This window comes from Saccopteryx bilineata, chromosome 1 (genome assembly GCF_036850765.1).
Source record: "Saccopteryx bilineata isolate mSacBil1 chromosome 1, mSacBil1_pri_phased_curated, whole genome shotgun sequence".
Classification (NCBI taxonomy): domain Eukaryota; kingdom Metazoa; phylum Chordata; class Mammalia; order Chiroptera; family Emballonuridae; genus Saccopteryx; species Saccopteryx bilineata.
Window position 1 is genome coordinate 365318839 of NC_089490.1, and position 25130 is coordinate 365343968.

The 25130-nt window shown below is 43.7% G+C and overlaps 1 protein-coding gene across 2 annotated transcripts in view; it reads left to right on the forward strand.

Annotated features, from left to right (window-relative positions):
* Positions 1–14714: 14714 nt before the first annotated feature.
* The window catches only part of LDHC (lactate dehydrogenase C), a 71499-nt gene continuing 61083 nt past the window's right edge, over positions 14715–25130 (forward strand). For both annotated transcript variants that reach the window (XM_066253859.1, XM_066253860.1), the window contains exon 1: positions 14715–14840. In XM_066253859.1, coding sequence (XP_066109956.1) covers positions 14715–14840 — 126 coding nt within the window. The remainder of the gene's footprint in view (positions 14841–25130) is intronic.

Sequence of the window (25130 nt, forward strand, 5' to 3'; positions counted from 1 at the left end):
TAAATGGAACAATAAATTGATGTTTCTCTCCCTTTCTCTGAAATCAATGAATAAAATTTTTTTTTTAAGATTTCATCAAGCTTCCTGACCTGTGATGGCATAGTGGATAAAATGTCAACCTGGAACGCTGAGGTTACTGTTCAAAGTCCTGGGCTTGCCTGGTCAAGGCACATACAGAAAGCAGCTACTACGAGTTGATGCTTCCCACTTCCCCCCTCTTTCTCACTTCTCTCTAAAAATCAAATTAAAAATTTTTTTTTCATCAGGCTCTTTGGAATGGCATACAATTTAAAACTTATGAATCATTTATTTTTGGAATTTTCTATTTAATATTTTCAGACTACAGTCAACCTTGGGTAACAAACCGTGGAAAAGTGGGGGCACTTTTGTACTTGATAATTTTTAACCAAATAGCCCTGGTGGTTGTCCACTCAAAAATTTTCTTGCCTGACCAGTGGTGGCACAGTGGATAGAGAATCAACTCAACACCAAGGTCACTAGTTCAAAACCTGGAGATTGCCAGCTTGAGCATGGGCTCAACAGCTTGAATTCAGGGTCACTGACTTCAGCCCAAAGGTTGCTGGCTCAGCTTTAACCTAATGTCCAATCTCTGGTCAAGGCACGTACAAGGATCAATCAATAAAGAACTAAAGTAAAGCAACTATGAGTTGATGTTTCTTGCTGTCCCTTCCTGTCTCAGTCTCTCTCTCAAAAAAAAGTTGACTTTATTTAGCCTGGGTCAGATAGCTCAGTAGGTTAGCAGTGGTTTTCAACTACCCACCAGAAATTTTGTGCTGGTCACAAGAGTTAACCACCCTGATGTATGAGCATTATAGAGCAGCACCAGAAATTTCATGAAGATCTTCAAAAGACTTAACCACCTAATGAAGATGTTTCTGTCTCCCTTCCTCACTCTCTGAAATCAATAAAGAAAATTAAAAAAATTTTTTTTAATTTTCTCTCAAAATATTTCCATACTATGACCCTTTATCCAGGTCTAAAAACCTTACTTCCAGAGGTTAACTAGAATAACTATTGTCATCACTTCTCTAGGGTCTTTTCCCAAAAATTTCTTCCTGAAAACTAGTTAGGGGAAAGAATTATACTTTTTGTAAAAGGTTAAGATTGACATGTAGTCTTGACCATTAACAATTACAGGATTTGCTTTCTATAGACTCTTTAAAAAAACCACCTTAAGGTATAACTTAACCATAAATTTTTTTTTAAACTTTTTGTATTGGCCCTGGACTGTTGACTCAATGGTAGAGCATTGGCCCTGTGTGTGGAAATCCTGGGTTTGATTCCCTGTCAGGGCACACAGGAGAAGTGACCATCTGCTTCTCCACTCCTCCCCATTCTCTCTGTCTCTTTTCCTCTCCTGCAGCCATGGCTCAAATGCTTCAAGCAAGTTGGCCCTAGGTGCTGAGGACGGCTCCATGGCCTCACCTCAGGCACTAAAATTGCTTTGGTTGCTGAGCAACGGAGCAGTAGCCCCAGATGGGCAGAGCATCACCCAGTAGGGGGCTTGCTCGTGAATCCTAGTCAGGGCACATGAAGGAGCCTGTCTGTCTGCCTCCCTGCCTCTCACTTAATTAAAAAAATTTTTTATATTGATTTTAGAGAGAAAGAACATCAATTTGTTGTTCCACTTATTTATCCATTCATTGGTTGATTCTTGTATGTGCCCTGACTGGAGATCCAACCTACCACCTTGGCATATTGGGACAAATCTCTAACAACTCAGCAAAATTCACTCTTAAAGTGTATATTCTGTGGATTCACAAAGTTGTGTACTATCACTATTATCTAATCTTGGGACTTTTAAATTTCCCAATAAAGAAAGGTGTATTTATTTCTATAACCTTTTAAGTTAGGCACCTTCAGTCTTTTTTTAAAGATATTTATGGCCTGACCTGTGGTGGCGCAGTGGGATAAAGCGTTGACCTGGAAGTGCTGAGGTCACCGGTTCAAAACCCTGGGCTTGCCTGGTCAAGGCACATATGGGAGTTGATGCTTCCAGCTCCTCCCCCCTTCTCTCTCTTTGTCTCTCCTCTCTCTCTCTCTCTCTCTCTCTGTCTCTCCTCTCCTCTCTAAAATGAATAAAAAAATATATTTACATTTATTGATTTCATATTACTTGATACAATAAATTAACACCAACATGACTGAAAAATAATGCTTAAAGACATTAAACTAATCTTTCCTAAATTTTCAGATTTAATTTTTTTTTTTTTTTTTTTGTGGCAGAGAGTCAGAGACAGACAGATAGGGACAGACAGGAAGGGAGAGAGATGAGAAGCATCAATTCTTCATTGTGGTTCCTTAATTGTTCATTGATAGATTTCTCATATGTGCCTTGACCAGGGGACTACAGCAGACAGAGTGACTCCTTGCTAGAGCCTGCGATCTTGGGCTCTAGTTGGTGAGCCTTGCTCAAACCAGATGAGCCTGCACTCAAGCTGGTGACCTTGGGGTCTCGAACCTGGGTCCTCTACATCCCAGTCTGACGCTCTATCCCAGTGGTCCCCAACCTTTTTTGGGCTACGGACCGACCGGTTTAATGTCAGAAAATATTTTCATGGACCGGCCTTTAGGGTGGGATAGATAAATGTATCACGTGACCGAGACAAGCGACAAGAGTGAGTCTTAGACGAATTTAACAGAGGGAATCTGGTCATTTTTTAAAAATAAAACATCGTTCAGACTTAAATATAAATAAAACAGAAATAATGTAAGTTATTTATTCTTTCTCTGTGGACCCGTACCAAATGGCCCACGGACCGGTACCAGTCCGTGGCCCAGGGGTTGGGGACCACTGCTCTATCCACTGCGCCACCACCTGGTCTGGACAGATTTAATTTTATAAAGCTTCCATGCTTACCGGCACAAAAAGAGTTCCAGGTTCACCTTATATCTTCCTGCCCCAGGCAAGGAATAGGCAAAATTTGCAGGGAGCCCTGAGTCCTTTTGTGTTTGTGTGAAACAGAGATAGAGAGAGGGACAGACAGGGACAGACAGACAGGAAAGGAGATGAGAACCATCACTTCTTCATTGCGACACCTAAGCTGTTCATTGATTGCTTTCTCATATGTGCCTTTACGGGGGGTTACAGCAGGCCGAGTGACCCCTTGCTCAAGCCAGAGACCTTGGGAACCAGATGAGCCGCAGTCAAGCTGGCAAACTTGGGGTTTCGAACCTGGGTCCTCTATGTCCCAGTCCAACACTCTATCCACTGTGCCACCTCCTGGTCAGGCATCCCCTGAGTCTATTTAATGGAATGTGATCTCATTTTAGCCTTAATACCCTAGGGAAGTGAATTTAGCAGGTCTTCGCCCCATTTCATGCAATTTGACAGTTAGTGGGGGAAGCAAGTGGAATGTTCAGAGCATGGTCCTTCTTCCATATAGATAGATAGGCCTGTGTGTGTGTGTGTGTGTGTGTGTGTGTGTGTGTGTGTGTGTGTTGATTCTGCCCCCACCCCAGCAACTAAAGCCTATATTGAAAAAATAAAACTATCAGGATTTCAAAGCCATATTCTTTCAAATTTTTTGCTGAGTACCTATTATATTTGGGTAGTGTTGTAAGGTACCAAAAAGCTGAAAATTGATATTGATATTCTGGGAGGAAAAGTCAGGCTTTCCTATTAGGCTTTCCTGTCCTGTCCCTCCTTTAGGGAGGGGAGGGAGAAGAATGTAGAAGTTTCTGGCTTGCAAGAACAATGGGTCATTCAGTTTTAAATCTAAAATAAAGGTTAACCTAGAAACTTCTCTTTCAATAGGAGGCAGCATTTACATACCACCTTGCATTGCATCTTTCCCCTTCCTGGAATCTTGAGGGTAAAATACCTCTAGGCTAGTGAGGGAAGATGAACCCTGAAAGATTTGTAAATGTCTTTGGCTGTGTTACCTTGAAAGTCTTAATGTTTCTGTGTATCCCCTAAACCAGTGGTAGTCAACCTGGTCCCTACCGCCCACTAGTGGGTGTTTCAGCTTTCATAGTGGGCAGTAGCGGAGCAACCAAAGTATAAATAAAAAAATTGATTTAACTATGGTTAGTTGTTTTAAAAAGATTTATTCTGCCAAACTTAGCGAAAATCCGACATAAAGTACTTGGTAAGTAATTATTAGTATATGCTTTAACTTGCTGTAACTCTGCTTTATAAATTTTATAAAGTAAAGTTACTTCCCTACTTTATAAATCAGCATGACTGTAGAACTGGTGAGTGGTTAGAAAATTTTACTACTAACAGAGATATAAAAGTGGGCAGTAGGTATAAAATGATTGATTACCCCTGCCCTAAACAAATGTTGACAGCCTATACCATGATGTCATGCTCTCCCCCCACCCGTGTGTGAGCAAGGGTATATAAGCAGCCCCTGAACTATTTTTGGGGACTTCACAATTTGGGCCTGATACCCCGTGTCAGCCATATGCAACCGGCATATTTAATAAATCTCCTCCTCTAATAAAACTCTTCAAAATTCATCTGGACTGGTGTCTTGACCTGAACTCGATGAAATGAGGTACAGTGCCTTTCAGAATCTGGAGTGCGGTACTTTATAACAATAGATGTTCGAACATGCAGGACAAATTTTGGCTCTCCTGTATTTACACTGCCGCAATATAGTAAAATGCTAAGTTAGTTTCAAATGGTAAATTATCTTGGATTGCAGCCACCAGAGAACCCACCCAGGCAGAGAGGATGTCAAGCTCCTACCAATACCCCTGGGCCCTGGGCAGGTATGAATGAGAGTCTTTCTTCAGTCAGAGCAGGAGTTTGGTCATTGCCAGATGATACGTCCTTAGGCCCACGGGGGCATGAAGCAGGTGTAGAGCTTGACTTTGGGGTGATCCAGGCCAGCAGTGTCTCCCTCTCATCTCTGTTGGTGAATGAGGGACAAAGGCAGGAAGTAGCTGTAGAAGGAAGCTCACAAGTTAAGTAGTAGGCAGTACAGGACCAACAGTGGCTGTCACTCCCATCTACCATAGAAACCTCTTGCTTGGGGCGGCTGTAGGTTGTTCAAGTGTCATAATGTTATAAGTGTTAAAGTGCCATTTCATCAAGTTCACATAGAGACACCCAGTCCAGATGAATTTTGAAGAGTTTTATTAGAGGAGGAGATTCATTAATATGCCGGCCACATATGGCTGACATGGGGCATCTGCAAGCCCAAATCATGCAGTGCCAAAAATAGTTCAGGGACTGTTTATATACCCTTGCTCACACACAGGCAGGGGAGAGCATGACATCATGGTACGAGCTGGCAACATTTGTTTAGGGCAGTGATGGGCAATCTTTTGAACTTGGTGTGTCAAAATTCACCAAAAACCGAGCATAACTCGGGTGGTGTGTCACTTCAATAAAAAAACCATAATTTAGCGATATTTATAGTTTTAATAACAAAATGCATAATTGTAATATATAACTGTATTTAATAAACAGAAACTAATTATTTAACTTACCTGCTTAGTGACTTCTTTGTTCATCTGTCAGTCGGTTTCTTTTGTTGGTCTTGATATTATTTAACTTGTGTGGGGTGCCGTGAACTAAGATAAGTGAGGGGGAGGGGGAATTCTTTAACTACCCTGCCTATTAGTGACTTTTTTGTTGCTGAATTTCATTGGCTAAATCTTCAATTGAAGGTTGGTATTTTGTACACTTCAAGCCCAAGCAAGCACTACTAACTTCATCTGTCAATCTGTTTCTTTTGTTGGTTTTGATATTATTTAACGCTGAGAATAAGGTCTCACAAAAGTATGTAGAGGGAAAAATTGCGAGTAAAGCCATTGCTATATTTTTCAGGGTGCTAAAAGTGTCTGGTAATTGGTTCCAGGCACTCCAAATTTCCTGTTCATAGTGGCACTCCTCTTGATTCTCTAAGCGGCACCTTTCCAGATTCTCAAGCTTTGACCTCAAGTCGAAAAACACCTGAGCCCAGAGGCTGTCTTGAAATTCTGCAAGTTGCATCTTATGTAAATTAAGATGGCTGCCACTATTTCTAATGGTGGGAAACGGCACCCATAGCACAGGCCCTTGCCTTTCCCAGCCTCCCCCTTACTTATCTCAGTAGTGATGGTCAATTAGAAATCCACGACACCCCAGAATAGTAGATTGGATGATGGCTGCTGTGGTTTTGTGGTTGCTGGTAATGGTGATCACAGGGCTCCCAGAGATGCGTCCCCGTGGCATTTCGCTGCTTCCTTCTCCGCCGGCTGGAAGTGAGGTCAACGATCCCCTAACGGCCTAACCAGAAGTCCCAGAACTAGACGCCCTGTGCCGGAGTTCTGTTGTTTTGGCCTACAGACCTTCGGCACAGAGTGTCTACACTACAGCAAATGTTTATCCTCGGCTACTGCACCTGGCCATGCTGGAGCTGAGGATAAAACATCCTTCTCAGCATGCGGCCCCATACTTCTCTGGTATGTGGCCGCATGCGGCTGCATGTCATCAAAAATAGCTATGCGTGTCAGTGCTGACACGTGTGTCATAGGTTCGCCATCATGGGTTTAGAGATACACAGAAACATTAAGACTCTCAAGGTAACACAATCAAAGATGTTTACAAGTCTTTCAGGGTTCATCTTCCCTCACTAGCCTAGAGGTATTTTACCCTCGAGATTTCAGGAAGGGGGAGGAACTATAGTCAATGCAAGGTGGTATATAAATGCTGCCTCCTATTGAAAGAGAAGAAGTTTCTAGGTTAACCTTTATTTTAGATTTAAAACTAAATGACCCATTGTTCTTGCAAGCCAGAAACTTCTACATTCTTCTCCCTCCCCTCCCTAAAGGAGGGACAGGACAGGAAAGCCTAATAGGAAATCCTGACTTTTTCTCCCAGAATATTAATATCAATTTTCAGCTTTTGGTACCTTACAACATTCCCACTGGTTCTATTTCCTAAGTCAAATTCTTGACTTATTAATAATTTACTGAAGAGTATGAGGCTGTTGTCTAGGAATATTAACTTATAACATATAACATATTTAACAGACAGCATTAATAGCATTATAGTTCACTAAAGGAACAAATATTACTGATTAATTTCCTATAGACTGTACAATTTCCTTTTTTATTTTTTTTATTTTTCTGAAGCTGGAAACGGGGATAGACAGTCAGACAGACTCCCGCATGCGCCCGACCGGGCTCCACCCGGAATGCCCACCAGGGGGTGACGCTCTGCCCACCAGGGGGCGATGCTATGCCCCTCTGGGGCGTCGCTCTGTCGCAACCAGAGCCACTCTAGCGCCTGGGGCAGAGGCCAAGGAGCCATCCCCATCGCCCGGGCCATCTTTGCTCCAATGGAGCCTTGCTGCAGGAGGGGAAGAGAGGGACAGAGGAAGGAGAGGGGGAGGGGTGGAGAAGCAGATGGGTGCTTCTCCTGTGTGCCCTGGCCGGGAATCGAACCAAGGACTTCTGCACGCCAGGCCGATGCTCTACCACTGAGCCAACCGGCCAGGGCCTCCTTTTGCAATTTATATAAAACTAATTGCCTTTGTAACAATTTACCTTTTCTTGAACAAACCTTGCTATAAAATTGATTAAACATGGTACAAGACAATATTAAAGTAAGAGGACTAATCACTGCAGACAATAGGATTGTTAGCTAGGGTGACTAATTAAACATTCTTTGAAAACCAGTTTTCTGACTGTTCAAATCAGGGGTCCCCAAACTTTTTACACAGGGGACCAGTTCACTGTCCCTCAGACCATTGGAGGGTCGGACTATAATAAAACCTATGAACAAATCCCTATGCACACCGCACATATCATATTTTAAAGTAAAAAAACAAAACGGGAACAAATACAATATTTAAAATAAAGAACAAGTAAATTTAAATCAACAAACTGACCAGTATTTCTATGGGAACTATGGGCCTGCTTTTGGCTAATGAGATGGTCAATGTCCGGTTCCATATTTGTCACTGCTAGCCGTAACAAGTGATAATGACGTGCTTCCGGAGCCGTGATGCCTGCGTCCCACGTCACCAGAAGTAGTACTGTATGTGAGTGATGCCGCGCTTTGTGGCGCGCCACATACAGTACTCCAGGATGCATCCTGTGCTCCTCTCACTGACCATCAATGAAAGAGGTGCCCCTTCCAGAAGTGCAGCGGGGGCTGGATAGATGACCTCAGGGGGCCGCATGTGGCCCGCGGGCTGTAGTTTGGGGACCCCTGGTTCAAATTCCTTTTTCTCTGCACAAACCTTCTAGAACCTGCACATAAACCCTTAACTTTCATGAACTTTCTTATCCAGAAATAACTGGCCTTCACAATAACCTGCTTTTTCCTTTGTCTTTCAAAAGTATTTCTATACCTTACATCTTCTATTATCAAAACAGTACAATTCCTTTCTAGTCCAAACTCTTGATTTTAAAACTCAACCTTTAAGGATAATTAAGTTGGCTTTCTTTCTACCCTAGTTTTCCCTTTCTCCCTCAAGTCTGATTTAAAAGAGTCCTTAGTAAGTTTCTTTATATATTCACCATCCTTCTCAGGGTTAACTTGCAAGGATTGGTGAGATCAATCTCTGTCATCCACGATGGTGTCTCTGCTGGGTTTGCAGGCTTCAACCGGCTATGATGGACCCAGGTGGGCATGCCCTCTACCTTGGCAGCAGTGGGAGTTGTTAGGATCACAGTGTGTGGGCCCGTCCATGTGGGAGTCAGTCCTTGGGTGATGTAATACTGGATCTCCTGGACAGTCTTTGAACAGTTTGCTGAGTAACCTGTAAATCCTGCAATTACTTAGGGAAAGGGTCGTTACATTTATTTTACTATTTGATTCATGTAATTTATTTGCTTTGAACCTTTGGGTACCTGTGGGCACAATGTAGCTTCAAATTAGTTTCTAATTATTATTGGGTTCCTTTCTTATTGGCGAAATCCTTTTTTTTTTTTTTTCTTTTGTATTTTTCTGAAGTTGGAAACGGGGAGGCAGTCAGACAGACTCCTGCATGTGTCCAACCGGGATCCACTCAGCATGCCCACCAGAGGGCGATGCTCTGCCCATCTGGGGCGTTGCTCTGTTGCAACCAGAGCCATTCTAGCACCTGAGGCAGAGGCCATGGAGCCATCCTCATCGCCCGGGCCAACTTTTGCTCCAATGAAGCCTTGGCTGCAGGAGGGGAAGAGAGAGACAGAGAGGAAGGAGAGGGGGAGCGGTGGAGAAGCAGATGGGCTCTTCTCCTGTGTTCCCTGGCTGGGAATCGAACCCGGGACTCCTGCACACCAGACCGACGCTCTACCACTGAGCAAACCGGCCAGGGCTCCAAATCCTTTTTCTAATTGGTTTTGAATATATCTTTGGCGATAAGGGTCCCAAGACCCCACTGGTTCTGGGTGGCATCTATTCATTTGAATTACTATGTTCCAATTTTGAGGCAGACTGGAAAATATACAATTAACAATAAAATTCAAATAGCTAATGTTAACAAATATTATAATAAGTGTCTTAATACAATAAAGTGACTAAAGCCTACTAGATTATTAAACAAAAATAAAATTCTAAGGTCCTGGCTGGTTGGCTCAGTGGTAGAGCATAGGCCTGGTGTATAGGAGTCTCGGGTTCGATTCCCAGCCAGGGCACACAGGAGAAGTGCCCATCTGCTTCTCCACCCCTCCCCCTCTCCTTCCTCTCTGTCTCTCTCTTCCCCTCCCGAAGCCAAGGCTCCATTGGAGCAAAGATGACCCAGGCGCTGGGGATGGCTCTATGGCCTCTGCCTCAGGCGCTAGAATGGCTCTGGTTGTAACAGAGCGACGCCTCAGATGGGCAGATCATCGCCCCATGGTGGGCGTGCTGGGTGGATCCCGGTTGGGCACATGCGGGAGTCTGTCTGACTGCCTCCCTGTTTCCAATTTCAGAAAAATACAAAAATAAAATAAAATAAAATAAAAAATTCTAACAATATAACAAGATTCAAAATAAAATTCTTATAGTCACAAATGTTCTTTTTTTATTAAAATTTTTTTTATTTTTAATTATTTTTATTTATTTTACAGAAGAGAAAGAGAGAGAGAGAAGGGGGGAGGAGCAGGAAGCATCAACTCCCACACGTGCCTTGACCGGGCAAGTCCAAGGTTTTGAACCGGCAACCTCAGCATTCCAGGTCGATGCTTGATCCACTGCACCACCACAGGTCCCATCACAAATGTTCTTAACATGTTAACATGTTGATGTAACTTCACTAAGTCTATGTTGACATTCTCATTGCTTTATATTATTTGCCAATGTAACTTAATTTCACTTTCGTCTTAGAAATGTCCTAAGGAACAGGAGTTACACATATTCAGGAAAAGTCCACAAGGCATTGGAGTTGTGGTTATATTTTACACTTTGTAGCTAGAGTCCAAGTCCCAATGACCACTGTTACTACTTGGAATTAGGAGCAGGTCCCAGCCTTCAATAGTCATGGAGCATTGAGACAAGAGGAATAAAGGAGACACTATACATTAAATAATAAAGCAATAAATTCAGACTGTCAATACCTACAGTAGAGATCTTCGAGAGATAAACAAAACTGAAATATTCAGGCAAGGCATAGTAAATGGCCCTCGTGTTTTCAAGACTTGAGATCAGTTCACCTGCTACTTGGAAGAAATATCTTAGGCTAGTGAATTATGTCATTAGATGGGGCCAATGGCCGGCTTTGGCACTTTTTAGCCTTCAGTGGCAAATCTCAGTATGCTGGACAAAGTCAGGTCACAGGTAGCTGGAGCAGGGCTAGAAGAGACTGAACCTTCCCAACGTGGAGCAAGGGGCAGCTTACCTTCTCTTGTCCCTCTTTCCACTGTAAAGACGTGTTCCCTGGTGGGGCTGAGAAGCCTGGCAGACTTTAGTTAATGACCTTTCTCTCCACTCTTGACGCAGGGCCCTGCTGGCATCCTATGAAGCCCTTTGGGGCACTGGAGCCTTTAAGAGTGTATGCCTAAAGCTGGTATTTCCTGACCTCTTTTGGGCCTTGTTTGCCTTTTCTGTTACTCCCTTGGCCATTATAGACCTTAAAAGCCATGCTCATAAGATCTTGCTGAGGGCCTTGAGGGTCCTTTTCTGTATAAACTCTTGGAAAAGGACAAAACAACATTAGTAGCTAGATTACATCAAGAAAAACAAGTTTTTGGTGCCTCCTTTAGAACTCCAGAGTCTCTTCACTGCTGAATAATTCAGTACATTAGCATTCAAAATAAATTTCAACAATACTGTATCAAAATGACAATAAACTAAACATTACATTAATAGACATTATTAACAACTCGTAATATTTAAACTAAGATTCCAATATCACAAGGCTATAAACCAGCAAATAAAAGCATTAACAAAAGGCCTTTAAAATAGTATATACAGTTTAACATGGAAAATACTTTTATACAATAAAGAATTCTTGGTTGTTGGGCAGATAAAATATATTATGCTCACTTTGTTAAAGATGGTGCTGCCCACGTGGAAGCCGTCGCACAGGTGATATTAATGTGTGTTGGGGGCGGGCTGTGGGCAGGCAGAATCCTTATAGCCTGGACCTTGGTTTTAGGACTAAGCCTTTTCCACCCTTTTTGATGTGGGGTGGTGCAATCCCATCATGACTCAGATAAGTGACTTTGTATTAGAGACTTTCCTATTTTGTATATTGGATTAAAGGTTTTGATTTCTGCACTATAAAGTGGGGCAGACCGGGAGCTTGCCCTCTTGGTTCCTAAGATTATCAATAGAGCAGAGAGCAGAGAAAGGCCACGTGGAGGAGAGGAGAGAGGCAGCCAAGATGGTGGAGTGCTGAAAGAGATGCCAGTTTGTACAGAGTTTATGCAGGGAGAAGGAAGGAAATGGGGAACAGAGGCGAGTAAGTCTGGTGAGCTAGAAACCTTTGATTCTAGGAAACTTGGGTAAGTCAGTAGCTTTGTGAGCCCTGAATGAATGGGTTTTGGAGCCCAGTGTGTATTTCTTGCCTTCTGGGTGCAAGCTAGGATTAAAGATGATGGCCCATCAGCTTTTGGCTCCATTGTTTCATTACTGTCTTTCTGAATCTAATGCGAACCTGCATGGGCCAGTCGGCTGTGATGATGGCCAGGGCAACTGGCTTTATATTGGTATAAACTACCTAGCTGGCAAAGAGATATTAACTTTCTTTTGCATGAGGGGCTGAGTGGATGCCTGAGGGAGAAGCAGACCTAAGAACTGAGAGCTTGCCGCTGTTACCTTTTTTTTTCTTTACACAACAGTGGGGAAACAATAAGCCACTACTCCTAACCCAGTGGTCAGAAAACCTATTAGTTAATAGAGCCAATTACTAACAGTACAATAACTAAATTTTCTTTTAAGAGCTAAATTTTAAATTTAAACTATATATGTAAGCACCTTTCCTATTGTGGCATCACCCACACTTGGCATTTCATTGGAGAGTGTTGGTCAAATAAGTTTATAAATATGATATATATGTTTGCTCGCTTATAGTTTGTATTGGGTGTGGGGGACAGGTTGTAAGCAGGCAGGGTCGTTATAGCATAAGGCTTAGTTTTAAGACTAAGCTTTTCCTCATACCCTTGACTGATTGCATAATGTAGGGTGGTCCCATTTTGCCTCAGATAAGTGACTTTGTATCAGAGACTTCCTTGTTTGTATATTGTTTTTGTGGGGTTTTTTGTTTATTTTTTTTACAGAGACAGAGAATGAGTCAGAGAGAAGGATAGACAGGGACAGACAGACAGGAACGGAGAGAGATGAGAAGTATCAATCATTAGTTTTTCGTTGCACACCGCGACACCTTAGTTGTTCATTAATTGCTTTCTCATATATGCCCTGACTGTGGGCCTTCAGCAGACCGAGTAACCCCTTGATGGAGCCAGCGACCTTGGGTTCAAGCTGGTGGGCTTTTGCTCCAACCAGATGAGCCCCTGCTCAAGCTGGCAACCTCGGGGTCTTGAACCTGGGTCCTCTGCATCCCAGTCTGACGCTTTATCCACTGCGCCACCTCCTGGTCAGGCCTACTTTGTATAGTGGATTAAAGGTTTGGATTTCTACAGTATAAAGTGGGGCAGACTGGGAGCTTGCTTTCTCTTAGTTCCTGAGAGAGAGAGCAGAGAGGAGAGCAGTGAAAGGCCATGCGGAGGAGGCCAGGAGAAGAAGCCAAGGTGGTGGAGTGCTGAGTGAGAGGCCAGTTTATGCAGAGTTTGTGCAGGGAGAAGGAAGAAGTTGGGGAACAGAGGTGAATAAGTCTGCTGAGCTAGAAATCTTTGATTCTAGGAAACTTGGATAAAGTCAGTAGCTTTGTGAGCACTGAATGAGTGGGTTTTGGAGCCCAGTGTGTGTTTTTACTTGCCCGCCAGGTGCAAGCTATTATTAAATATGATGGCCCACCAGTTCTTGGCTCCGTTGTTTCATTACCGTCTGTCAGAATCTAATGAGAACCTGTATGGGCCGGGCGGCTGTGATGGTGGCCGTGTATACTGGATTTACACCCAAAGAAAAACAAACCAAGTATAGGCTTTGATACGGAAAGTGAATTATCCTTTAGATTTTGAAAAGGATTCAAATGCAAATAACAAAAAATGACAGAGGAAGTTGTTTCCCCTTGTGTGAGTTACAATAAAATCACCCTCAGAAAACTAGACACTGCCTTTCCTTTTCATTATTACTCTCTTGTTCTCGCAAGAGAAATCTGAACATTATTCAGCACTCAACCCTGAAGTTACCGAGCTTAATAATAATTCTAAAAATTCCTGCAAATGAATGCTTGAAGAAAGATGTGATAAGCGCATCAAAACGTATGTTTCTCAAAGTCAGGTTAATCACTCCCAAGTGTACACTTAAAATTTTTCATCCTTGGAGCCCAGGTCCCTTTAGCATGCCCTTGAGCACCACCAATGCTCTTCCCAAACTAGCTGTCTTCAATCAGACACAGTCAACTTCGGAACTGAAATCCATTTCTGCAGGACGCTGTTTTAAACCAGGACCACCCTAAGAACAGGAGGCACTCCCAGAAAGGTTCTTTCCCCATGGGAGACGGAGCCTGGAGCCTGGCCCAGGATTGTGGGGTCTCCAAAGAAGCCATGGCACTAAAATCAGTCCTAGGCCTAGGCCAGCCGAAGGAAATGAAACAGCACTCCGACAACCTTTCTTGTACTCTCTTCAAGATCGTCATTAAGTCTTCATACGAAGAACATAAGGACGAGAGCGCAGATACCAAGAAACCCACACATACCGAGAGGACTACAAGCGTCTGTCAACGCGCCTGCGCCAGGTCGACCGGAGGCGGAGCTCGTGTGGTGACTTACGTGGGAGCGTGCTTGCGTGACATTCGGAGAACAACCGTCAACCGACTTCGCACCTCAGCGGCCAGTGCTGTTTCTGACGTTACTGTGTTTTTAAAATCTTTAAACGCTGTGTGTTGTGCTTTCTGTGGGGTTCTGTACTAAGTTGCACCAAGCAGAGCATTTGTGAGTATCTGGCACTGGGACAAAAATGGTGGCTTGGGGCCCGGAGAAATAAAAAACACCTGTTGGTGCCCCAACCCCCGCTACTGCTAGACCAGCCATGGCTCCACCTCTCCACAGCCCTTGACCCGGAAATTCTTTCTCTGGCTTCCTCTCAACCCCGCTCCCACTTGATGCAAACTCAAGAGGTAGTTTCCTATTTGTTCAGATGAAGTCCATTAGTAGCTACGAGAAGGTTGTATTGAGGGAGTTCTATCTCACTGAAGTGGCGTTATCTCTCTCAGGTCTTCAACATGTCCACGGTCAAGGAGCAGCTTATTGCGAATCTAACTGCGGAAGACAGAATCTCCCAGCAGAAGATCACCATTGTGGGAGTCGGTGCTGTAGGCATGGCTTGTTCGATTTGTATCTTAATGAAGGTAAGTGATAAGTCTATTTGTATCTGAAAACCAAGTCAGCACTTTGGAGTCTTTTTTTTTTTTTTGGTTTTTTTTTTGGTTTGTTTTTTTTTTTTTGCATTTTTCCGAAGCTGGAAACGTGGAGGCAGTCAGACAGACTCCCGCATGCGCCCAACCAGAATCCACCTGGCTCGCCCACCAGGGGGCGATGCTCTGCCCATCTGGGGCATCGCTCTGTTGCATTCAGAGCTGTTCTAGCGCCTGAGGCAGAGGCCATTAGAGCCATCCTCAGTGCCTGGGCCAACTTTGCTCCAATGGAGCCTTGGCCGCAGGAGGGGAAGAGAGAGACAGAGAGGAAGGAGAGGGGGAGGGGGCGCCTCTCCTGTGTGCCCTGCCCGGGAATCGAACCCAGGACTCCTGCACGCCAGGCCGACGCTCTACCACTGAACCAACCGGCCAGGGCTGGAGTCTTGTTGATGAATTCAGGTTTTGAGGGCCAATCCCTTGACAGTAAATTATCCTCTCATCTGATTTTGACACAAGAAACAAGTAATTGGATTTTGCCATTTCTAGACTATTTCAAATTTATTTATAAGCACATTGTTTGGATTGTTTTGTTGGCTATTGTAACCTTTTCTGTTGAAATGATCCGTGAATTCAGTTGCCTTCTTTGAGGAGTATTGGTTGAAAATCATATTTCCTAATGACTTTCATTTTTTAAATGTTTAATAATTGTGTAAGTATTACATGCTCGTTAAAAAACAGAAAGTACCAAATTTGATAAAATATAACAGTGAAAGTTCTTTAATTTTCTTTTTGTTTCCACAGTATGTTGTCTTTTAAATTTGTTGGTTTTAGAGAGAGAGAGAGAAAGGAAGAGAAAGAGAAACATTGATTTTTTTTTGTTTCAACCATCTGTGCATTCACTGGTCGATTCCTATATGTGCTTTAATTGGGGTTCAAACCTGCAGCCTTGGTACATCGGACATCGCTCCAACCAACTGAGCTGCTGGCCAGGGCCAGAGCATCTTTTCATGTGTTTGTTGACCATTTGTATATCTTCTTTGGAGAAATGTCTATTTAAATCTTTTGCCCATTTTACATCTTTTTTTTAAAGGTTTTATTGATTTTAGAGAGAGGAGAGGGGGGGGAGAGAAAGGATGGAAGGGGGAGGAATGGGGAGCATGAACTTGCTTCTCATATGTGCCTTGACTGAGCAAGCCCGGGTCTTCGAACCTGCAACTTCAGCATTCTATTCAACGCTTTTCCCACTGTTCCACCACAGGCCAGCTTTGCCCATTTTAAAAGCAAGTTATTTGTTGTTGTTGAGTTGCAGGAGTTCTTTTTATATTCTAGATATTAACTGCTTATAGCTACATGATTTTAAAATATTCTGGCCCTGGCTGGTTCGCTCAGTGGTAGAGCATCAGCCCCATGTGTGGATGTCCTGGGTTTGATTCCTAGTCAGGGCACACAAGAGAAGCAACCATCTGCTTCTCCACGCCTCCTACTCCCTCTTCTCTTTCTGTCTCTCTCCTTTTCCCTTCCGCAGCCATAGCTCAATTGGTTTGAGCACATGGGCCCCAGACGCTGAGGATAGCTCCATGGAGCCTCCACCTCAGGTGCTTAAAATAGCTTGGTTGAGCAAGGGACCTAGATGGGCAGAGCATTGCCAGCAGGGAGCTCGCCAGGCAGATCCCGGTTGGAGTGAATGCAGGAGTCTCTTTGTCTCCCCTCCTCTCACTTAAAAAAAAAAAACCCTATTCCCTAGAGTTCCCTTTACTGTTGATTGTGTCCTTTGATGCACAGTTTTTTTATTTTATTTTTAAATTTTTATTTATTTATTTATTTTATCTTTCTGAAGCTGGAAACAGGGAGGCAGTCAGATAGACCCCTGCATGTGCCCTACCAGGATCCACCCGGTACACCCACCAGGGGGCAATGCTCTGCCCATCCAGGGCGTCGCTCTGTTGCGACCAGAGCCACTCTAGCGCCTGAGGCAAAGGCCATGGAGCCATCCCCAGCGCCCGGGCCAACTTTGCTCCAATGGAGTCTTGGCTGCGGGAGAGGAAGGAGAGGGGGAGGGGTGGAGAAGCAGATGGGCGCCTCTCCTGTGTGCCCTGGCTGGGAATCGAACCCGGGACTTCCGCATGCCAGGCCGACGCTCTACCACTGAGCCAACTGGCCAGGGCCAGAAGTTTTTTTATTTTAATGTAGTTCATTACTTTTGCCTGTGCTTTTGGTATCACGTCCAAAAAATCATTGCCAAATCGAATGTCATGAAACTTTTCTCTTGTTTTTTAATTTTTAAAAATTGATTTTTAGAAAGGGAGAAATATTAATTTGTTATTCCACCTATTTATGCATTCATTAGTTGATTCTCGTATGTACCCTGACTGTCCCTTGTGTTTTCTTCTAAGAGTTTTATAGTTTCAGGTGTTATATTTAGACCTTTAATCCACTTTGAGTTAACTTTGTATATGGTGTAAAATAAGTGGTCCAACTTCATTCTTTTGTGTATAAGTATACCATTTGTTGGAAAGACCGTTCTTCCTGTTTGAATAGTTTTGGCACCCTTGTCAAAAAGTTAATTGACTATATACATTAAAGTTCATTTCTAGGCTTTCTAGGCTCTTTATTCTTTTCATTGCTCTATATGTCCATATTCTAATTCCACATAGTTTGTTTGTTTGTTTTTAGTGAGACAGACAGGGACAGACAGGAAGGGGGAGAGATGAAAAGTATCAACTCATAGCTGTGGCACTTTAGTTGTTCATTGATTGCTCTCTCATATATGCCTTGACTCAGGGGCTCCAGGTGAGCCAGTGACCCTTTGCTCAATCCAGCAACCTTTGGGCTTAAGCCAGGAACCTCGGCTTCAAGCCAACGACCTTTGGGCTCAGGCCAGTGACCATGGCATCATGTCTATGATCCCATGCTCAAGCCAGTAACCCTGCGCTTAAGTTGATGAGCCCACATTCAAGCTGTTGACCTTGGGGTTTCAAACCTGGGTCCTCAGTGTCCAGATTAATGCTTTATCCACTGCACCACTGCTTGGTCAGGCACCACAATTTTTTTTTTTTTTAACAGAGTCAGAGAGAGAGAGTCAGAGAGAGGGATAGACAGACAGGAACGGAGAGATGAGAAGCATCAATCATTAGTTTTTCATTGCGCATTGCAACACTTTAATTGTTCATTGATTGCTTTCTCATATGTGCCTTGACCGTGGGCCTTCAGCAGACCAAGTAACCCCTTGCTCGAGCCAGCGACCTTGGGTCCAAGCTGGTGAGCCTTGCTCAAACCAGATGAGCCCGTGCTCAAGCTGGCGACCTCAGGGTCTCGAACCTGGGTCTTCCGCATCCCAGTCCAACGCTCTATGCACTGCGCCACCGCCCAGGCAGGCACAAAATTTTGATTATTGTAGCTTTGTAGTAAGTTTTGAAATCAGGAAGCATAAAACCTTCTACTTTGTTATGTTTTAGGATTAGCTCTTTGGAGTCCCTTGAGATTTCATGTAAATTTTAGAATACACTCTTCTGTTTCTTAAAAAGAAATGCCATTGGGATTTTGATAGGGGTTGCACTAAATCTGTTTTGGGTAGTATTGACATCTCTACAATGTTAAATCTTTTACTCTAGAAGCTTGGGATGGGTCCTCATCCCATTTATTTGTGCTTTTTTTTCACGAAGGTTTTGTAGTTTTCAGTGTACAAATCTTTTGCCTCTCTAAATGTTTTAAAGGTGTTACTTAATCCTTATAACAACCTGAGAAAGTAGGTACTATTATCATATTCATTTATAAATGAGAACACTGAAGCACAGATGTTAAATAGCTTGCCCATGGTCAAATGTCTGGTAGGTGAAGGGGCCAGAATTCAAATCTTGGCTAACTTGATACAGATATGTATTCTTGAAAGCTTTATTATATTATTTAGACAGTTTTTGGAAACCTGCAAAGGGAAATGAAAAGCAAAACCAGTTAAATTCCACAACTCCAGCAAGGCTCAGAAATTGAACCCAACAGGCTCTGCCTTCAGGGAATTAAGGTCAGTAGAGGACAGACTTCTTATTGAAAGCAATAAAATTAATTGAAAGTTTACATATTAGACAAGGGATAGTCAACCTTTTTATACCTATCACCCACTTTTGTATTTCTGTTAGTAGTAAAATTTTCTAACTGCCCACCGGTTCCACAGTAATGGTGATTTATAAAGTAGGGAAGTAACTTTACTTTATAAATTTTTTTTTTTTTTTTTAAAGAAAGGCAGACTGCCACATGCAGCACCTCATTTGGATGTGTCTGGAATCTTGGAAGCTTGACTACCCTACGTTCTCCTACAAATGGAGCTTGAGACTTGTTTGGAGGTTCTAGCAGGGGAGCGCACCTACTCGTATACCCTTGACCGAAGAACGGTCCTCTCCTCTAGCGGGGAAGGTCATCCTTTTCGACCGAGCACGCAGCTTCGGGAGGGACGCACATGGAGCGGTGAGGGAGGAAGGGGACACCCGCCTAGCCAGCCAGATCAGCCGAATCAACCCTGGCGATCAATGGGGTGACAGATGTCGCTGCCAGATTGCCCTCACATCCTACTTTATAAAATTTATAAAATGGAGTTACAGCAAGTTAAAGCATATACTAATAATTACCAACTACTTTATGTCGGATTTTCGCTAAGTTTGGCAGAATAAATCTTTATAAAACAACTTACTATAGTTAAATCTATCTTTTTATTTATACTTTGGTTGCTCCGCTACCACACCATGAAAGCTGGAATGCCCACTAGTGGGCGGTAAAGACCAGGTTGACTACCACTGTATTAGACAATGAGGCAAAAACCCTCTTATTCCCACTGGGCTGCTAGAAGACAGACTATCAAAGATGGGTTATTGAAAAGAGAAGAAATAACCGGGTCAATCAGGAGGTCTACTATCCGACTAATGTTTCAATAAGAAACAAGAAAGAGCAAGAAGAAAATTATTCAATAAATAAAAGAAGAATCCTAAAACTGAAGGACATGACTTTGCAGACAAAGAATTTACTGCCCTGGCCAGGTAGTTCAGTTGGTTAGAACATCATTTGAATAAACCATGGTGTGTGTTCAATCCCTAGTCAGGGCACATACAAGAATCAACCAATGAATGCACAAATAAGGGAAACAACAAATCAACATTTCTCTCTCTCTTTCTTTCTTTCTCTCTATCTCTCTTGAGACTTGTTTGGAGGTTCTAGCAGGGGAACGCAGCTCCTCATATACCTTTTTTTTTTTTTTTTTTTTTTTTTTTTTTTTTTGCATTTTTCTGAAGCTGGAAACAGGGAGAGACAGTCAGACAGACTCCCGCATGCGCCCGACCGGGATCCACCCGGCACGCCCACCATGGGGCGATGCTCTGCCCACCAGGGGACGATGCTCTGCCCATCCTGGGCGTCGCCATGTTGCGACCAGAGCCACTCTAGCGCCTGAGGCAGAGGCCATAGAGCCATCCCCAGCGCCCGGGCCATCTTTGCTCCAATGGAGCCTTGGCTGCGGGAGGGGAAGAGAGAGACAGAGAGGAAAGCGCGGCGGAGGGGTGGAGAAGCAAATGGGCGCTTCTCCTGTGTGCCCTGGCCGGGAATCGAACCCGGGTCCTCCGCACGCTAGGCTGACGCTCTACCGCTGAGCCAACCGGCCAGGGCCCTCCTCATATACCTTTGACCGAAGAACGGTCCTCTCCTCTAGCGGGGAAGGTTGTCCTCTTCGACCGAGCGTGCAGCTTCGGGAGGGATGCACATGGAGCGGTGAGGGAGAAAGGGGACACCCGCCCAGCCAGCCAGATCAGCTGAATCAACCCTGGCGATCAATGGGGTGACAGATGTCGCAGCCAGACCACCCTCACATCCTCTATCTCTCTTATCTCTCCCTCACTCCCCTTTCTGTCTCTAAAAAGAAAATGTTAAAATAAAAAAAAATTACTTAGTCCATGTCACAATGAATATATTTTTTATTTTTTTGTATTTTTCTGAAGCTAGAAATGGGGAGAGACAGTCAGACAGACTCCCGCATGCGCCTGACCGGGATCCACCCGGCACGCCCACCAGGGGGTGACACCCTGTCCACCAGGGGGCGATGCTCTGCTCCCCCCCAGGGTGTCGCTCTGTTGCGAGCAGAGCCACTCTAGCACCTGGGACAGAGGCCAAGGAGCCATCCCCAGCGCCCGGGCCATCCCTGCTCCAATGGAGCCTCGGCTGCAGGAGGGGAAGAGAGAGACAGAGAGGAAGGAGAGGGGGAGGGGTGGAGAAGCAGATGGGCGCCTCTCCTGTGTGCCCTGGCTGGGAATCGAACCCGGGACTTCTGCATGCCAGGCCGATGCTCCACCACTGAGCCAACTGGCCAGGGCCTGAATATATATTTTTAAAAAAGCTACTCCAAATCATATTTTCTTTTTTTTTTTGTATTTTTCTGAAGCTGGAAATGGGGAGGCAGTCAGACAGACTCCCGCATGCGCCCGACCGGGATCCACCCGGCATGCCCACCAGGGGGCGATGCTGTGCCCATCCGGGGCGTTGCTCTGTCACGACCAGAGCCACTCCAGCACCTGAGGCAGAGGGCACAGAGCCATCCTCAGCGCCCGGGCCATCTTTTGCTCCAATGGAGCCTCGGCTGCGGGAAGGGAAGAGAGAGACAGAGAGGAAGGAGAGGGGGAGGGGTGGAGAAGCAGATGGGCACCTCTCCTGTGTGCCCTGGCTGGGAATCGAACCCGGGACTCCTGCACTCCAGGCCGACGCTCTACCACTGAGCAAACTGGCCAGGGCCCAAATCATATTTTCTTTTCTTTTTAAATTACTTTTCTTTTTTTTTTTAATGTTCTTTCTTTTTTTTAAATTTTATTTATTTATTTATTCATTTTAGAGAGGAGAGAGAGTTAGAGTGAGAGAGAGAAAGGGGGGAAGAGCAGGAAGCATCAACTCCCATATGTGTCTTGACCAGGCAAGCCCAGGGTTTTGAACCGGTGACCTCAGCATTCCAGGTCAACGCTTTATCCACTGCGCCACCACAGGTCAGGCCCCAAATCATATTTTCATAACATTGCAGAACTCCAATTGTGAGAAAGGTCAGTTCTTGGAGCCCATTTATTTATACCTTTTTTTTTTCTCCATTTCTTTTGTCCTAGAATCTATTATTGTATTCTGGAAAATACCCAAGTAAAGCAGAGTAGTTCGTTGTCTTCAGGTCACATTGATGTGTATTGTGGGCTAAATGGCAAGTGATAAAGATTATTCAAATATGCATATGCATAGACTCTTCCATTGACTTAAATGGACATATGAGTACCATGACACCTGCATATGTCATTGAATGACTTTATTTATTTTTAAGTAAGAAGAGGAAAGAATGAGACAGACTCCCATATGTGCCCCAACTGGGATCCACTGGCAATCTTGGTCTGAGGCTGATGCTCTGCCTATCTGGAGCCAGTGCTTGTAACCGAGCTATTTTTAGTGCCTGAGGTGGAGGCCCAATGAGCCATCCTCAGCTCCCGAGGCTGACATGCTCAAATTAATTGAACCATGGCTGTGGGAAGGAAAGAAAGAAAAAAGGGAGAGGGGAAGAGAAGCAGATGGTTGTTTCTTCTGTGTACCCTGACTGAGAATCAAACCTGGCACTTCCACACACGGTTTGACACTCTACCACTGAGCCAAATGGCCAGAACCAGTCCTGAATGGAGGACTTTAAAGGGATTATAAGGATGTGTAAAGTTTTTAAGAGTGGGTAGCTATTCAGCCTACATCCTTGCCCTGTACAGAGCAGAGTAGCCATAACTGTTTTCCTTAGATTGATTTTTAGTCTTTTGGTTTCTTGTCTTACTGTAGTCACTCTGAAACTCCCTGGAGAACTGTTCCTAGGATGCTCATAACTATTCTTATAAGATTCTGACAATGGCCCTGGATGGTGGTTCAGTGGTAGAGCATTGGCCTGGCATGTGGAAGACCCAGGTTCAATTCCTGGCCAAGGCACACAGGAGAAGCACCCAACTGCTTCTCTATCCCTCCCCTTCTCCTTTCTCTCTATCCTTCTTTTCCCCTCCTGCAGCTAAGGCTCCATTGGAGCAAAGTTGGCCTGGGCCCTGAAGATGATTTGTGGCCTCCACTTCAGGTGCTAGAATGGCTCTGGTTGCAATGGAGCAATGCCTCAGATGGGCAGAGCATCACCTCTTAGTGCAGTGGTTCTCAACCTTTCTAATGCCGTGACCCTGCAATACAGTTCCTCATGTTGCGGTGACCCCAAACCAAAAAATAATTTTGGTGGCTACTTCATAACTGTAATTTTGCTACAGTTATGATTCAGAATGTAAATACCTGATATGCATTATGTATTCTCATTGCTACAAATCAAACATAATTTAAACATAGTGATTAATCACAAAAACAATATTTAATTATATATTGAGAAATATTTATTACTAATGGACCTCCTTACCTAGTGTATTGGGGCTACCATTCTATAAATAGCTGCTTAACTAATGGATCTGTTTTTTCCAGATTAGTGGCAAGTTTTCTATATAGAACAGTGTGAACTACGTCATAGGATACACTGCAGTTTCTGCACAGCATGGTATCTTTCAGGGCTCTTTTACACTATAAAGCAGTGGTTTCTGCGGTGGAATCCGTATCTCATTTACTTCAATGGGAGACCCGTGGATTCCGCAGAAGAGAGATCCCCTGTATGGCAGAAATGCAGTTCCAACACATTTCTTCCTCTCCTATTCAAGTCAATGGGAGGCCGCAGCAGATTCCACTCAAATATAGAGCATGTTGCTTAATTTTTTCCACGCTAGAGCTTTTCCTAGAGCAGAAAAATTCCAAAGGTGGAATCCGCCACCCCCCAATAGACTGAAAGAGGCCTCACACTGAGGAATCTGCTGTGCGGATTCTGCAGTGTAAAAGATCTGCCTCCTATAGAAGTCTATTCTATAGGAAGTATTTTCCGATGGCTTTAGGCGACCCCTGTGTTTTGGTCATTCGACCCCTGCCAAGGTCGCGACCCACAAGTTGAGAACCGCTGTGGGCTTGCTGGGTAGATCCCTGTTGGGCGCATGCTGGAGTCTTTCTCTCTGCCTCCCTGCTCTTACTTCAAAAAAATACCAAAAAAAAAAAAAAAAAAAGATTCTGACAAAACTAGCCCAGGTTCTCTCTTTTGAATTCTATTTGACAAATGACTCTCATAGATGTAGTCAGTTCTTTAAAAACAAACTAACAATGTGTAGGGATTATTTGAGTTGTCTCTGATGGTCAAGACAAATGGAGCTAGGAAAATGCTTTTGAGGAGATAATTGTCTGATAATGTGTTAAGAGATAAATCACATTGGAAATGTAATTTAAAAGCAGGCTGAGTTGGTTAAGTTATTGTCAACTCAGCCCCAAATCCAACTTTCTATACTCTGATTTGTGATGCTGTTACTGGATCTCTACTTACTCCTTTTCTCCTTTGCCAGTTTATATTTTGTTAGGTTCTGCCAATAGGTATACTGTACTAGAGGGAAGTTGGAAGGCAGAAGGGGGGTGATGACCTCCTTTTCCCTGTTGGCTTTTTGTTCTGGTCAGTCATCTCCACTGCAGCCTTTTACCCCAATGGTAGAAGTTGGTTCTAGCCTCCTGTTCCTTTTGGAGCTTCAACATTGGCCTCATATTGTCCCTTTAGAGGTATCAGTAGCAGCCAAGTTTTGCCACCTCCGGAGTTCTGAGTTCAGCTCCTTGAAGAACCTCTTTTAGTTCCTCAGCCTTAAGGGTAGTAGTTTCAAGCTGCAGTTACTATCCCTAGGTTACCTCAAGTGTTAACCTTTTTGCTCTTTCAGCCCTCTAACATCTGTCTAACCAATTCCATATATATTGAATTCCTTCTGTTGAAATGCTTAGTTTCTATTTTTCTGTTCCAGACCCAGACAAATATACAGAATGATATAAAATATATTCATAAATAGGATCTGGATTTTTTAATTTTTAGATAACTTTATTTTTTAAATATCAGGATGGTTTTAACATTCACTTATCAAAATGATGTAAAAAGAAATAAAGCAAAAGTGATTTTTACAACAAGTGGTTAGTAAACATTTAAAAATTGTAAAATATAATTTAGCCAAGTATCCTTTCCTTTTGCTCTAGAAAACCTATCTCCAGATGTAACCCTTAGCCTTGTTTAGATGAAAATGTCCTAATCATTTTGGGATAGGTTAATACATTAATAGATTGTACAGATATCTCATTTTTACTTATAGTAATTTTAGTCAGAATGTGAGAGATGACAACTGGCTTTGTGTCCTTGTGCAAGTCAGTCTT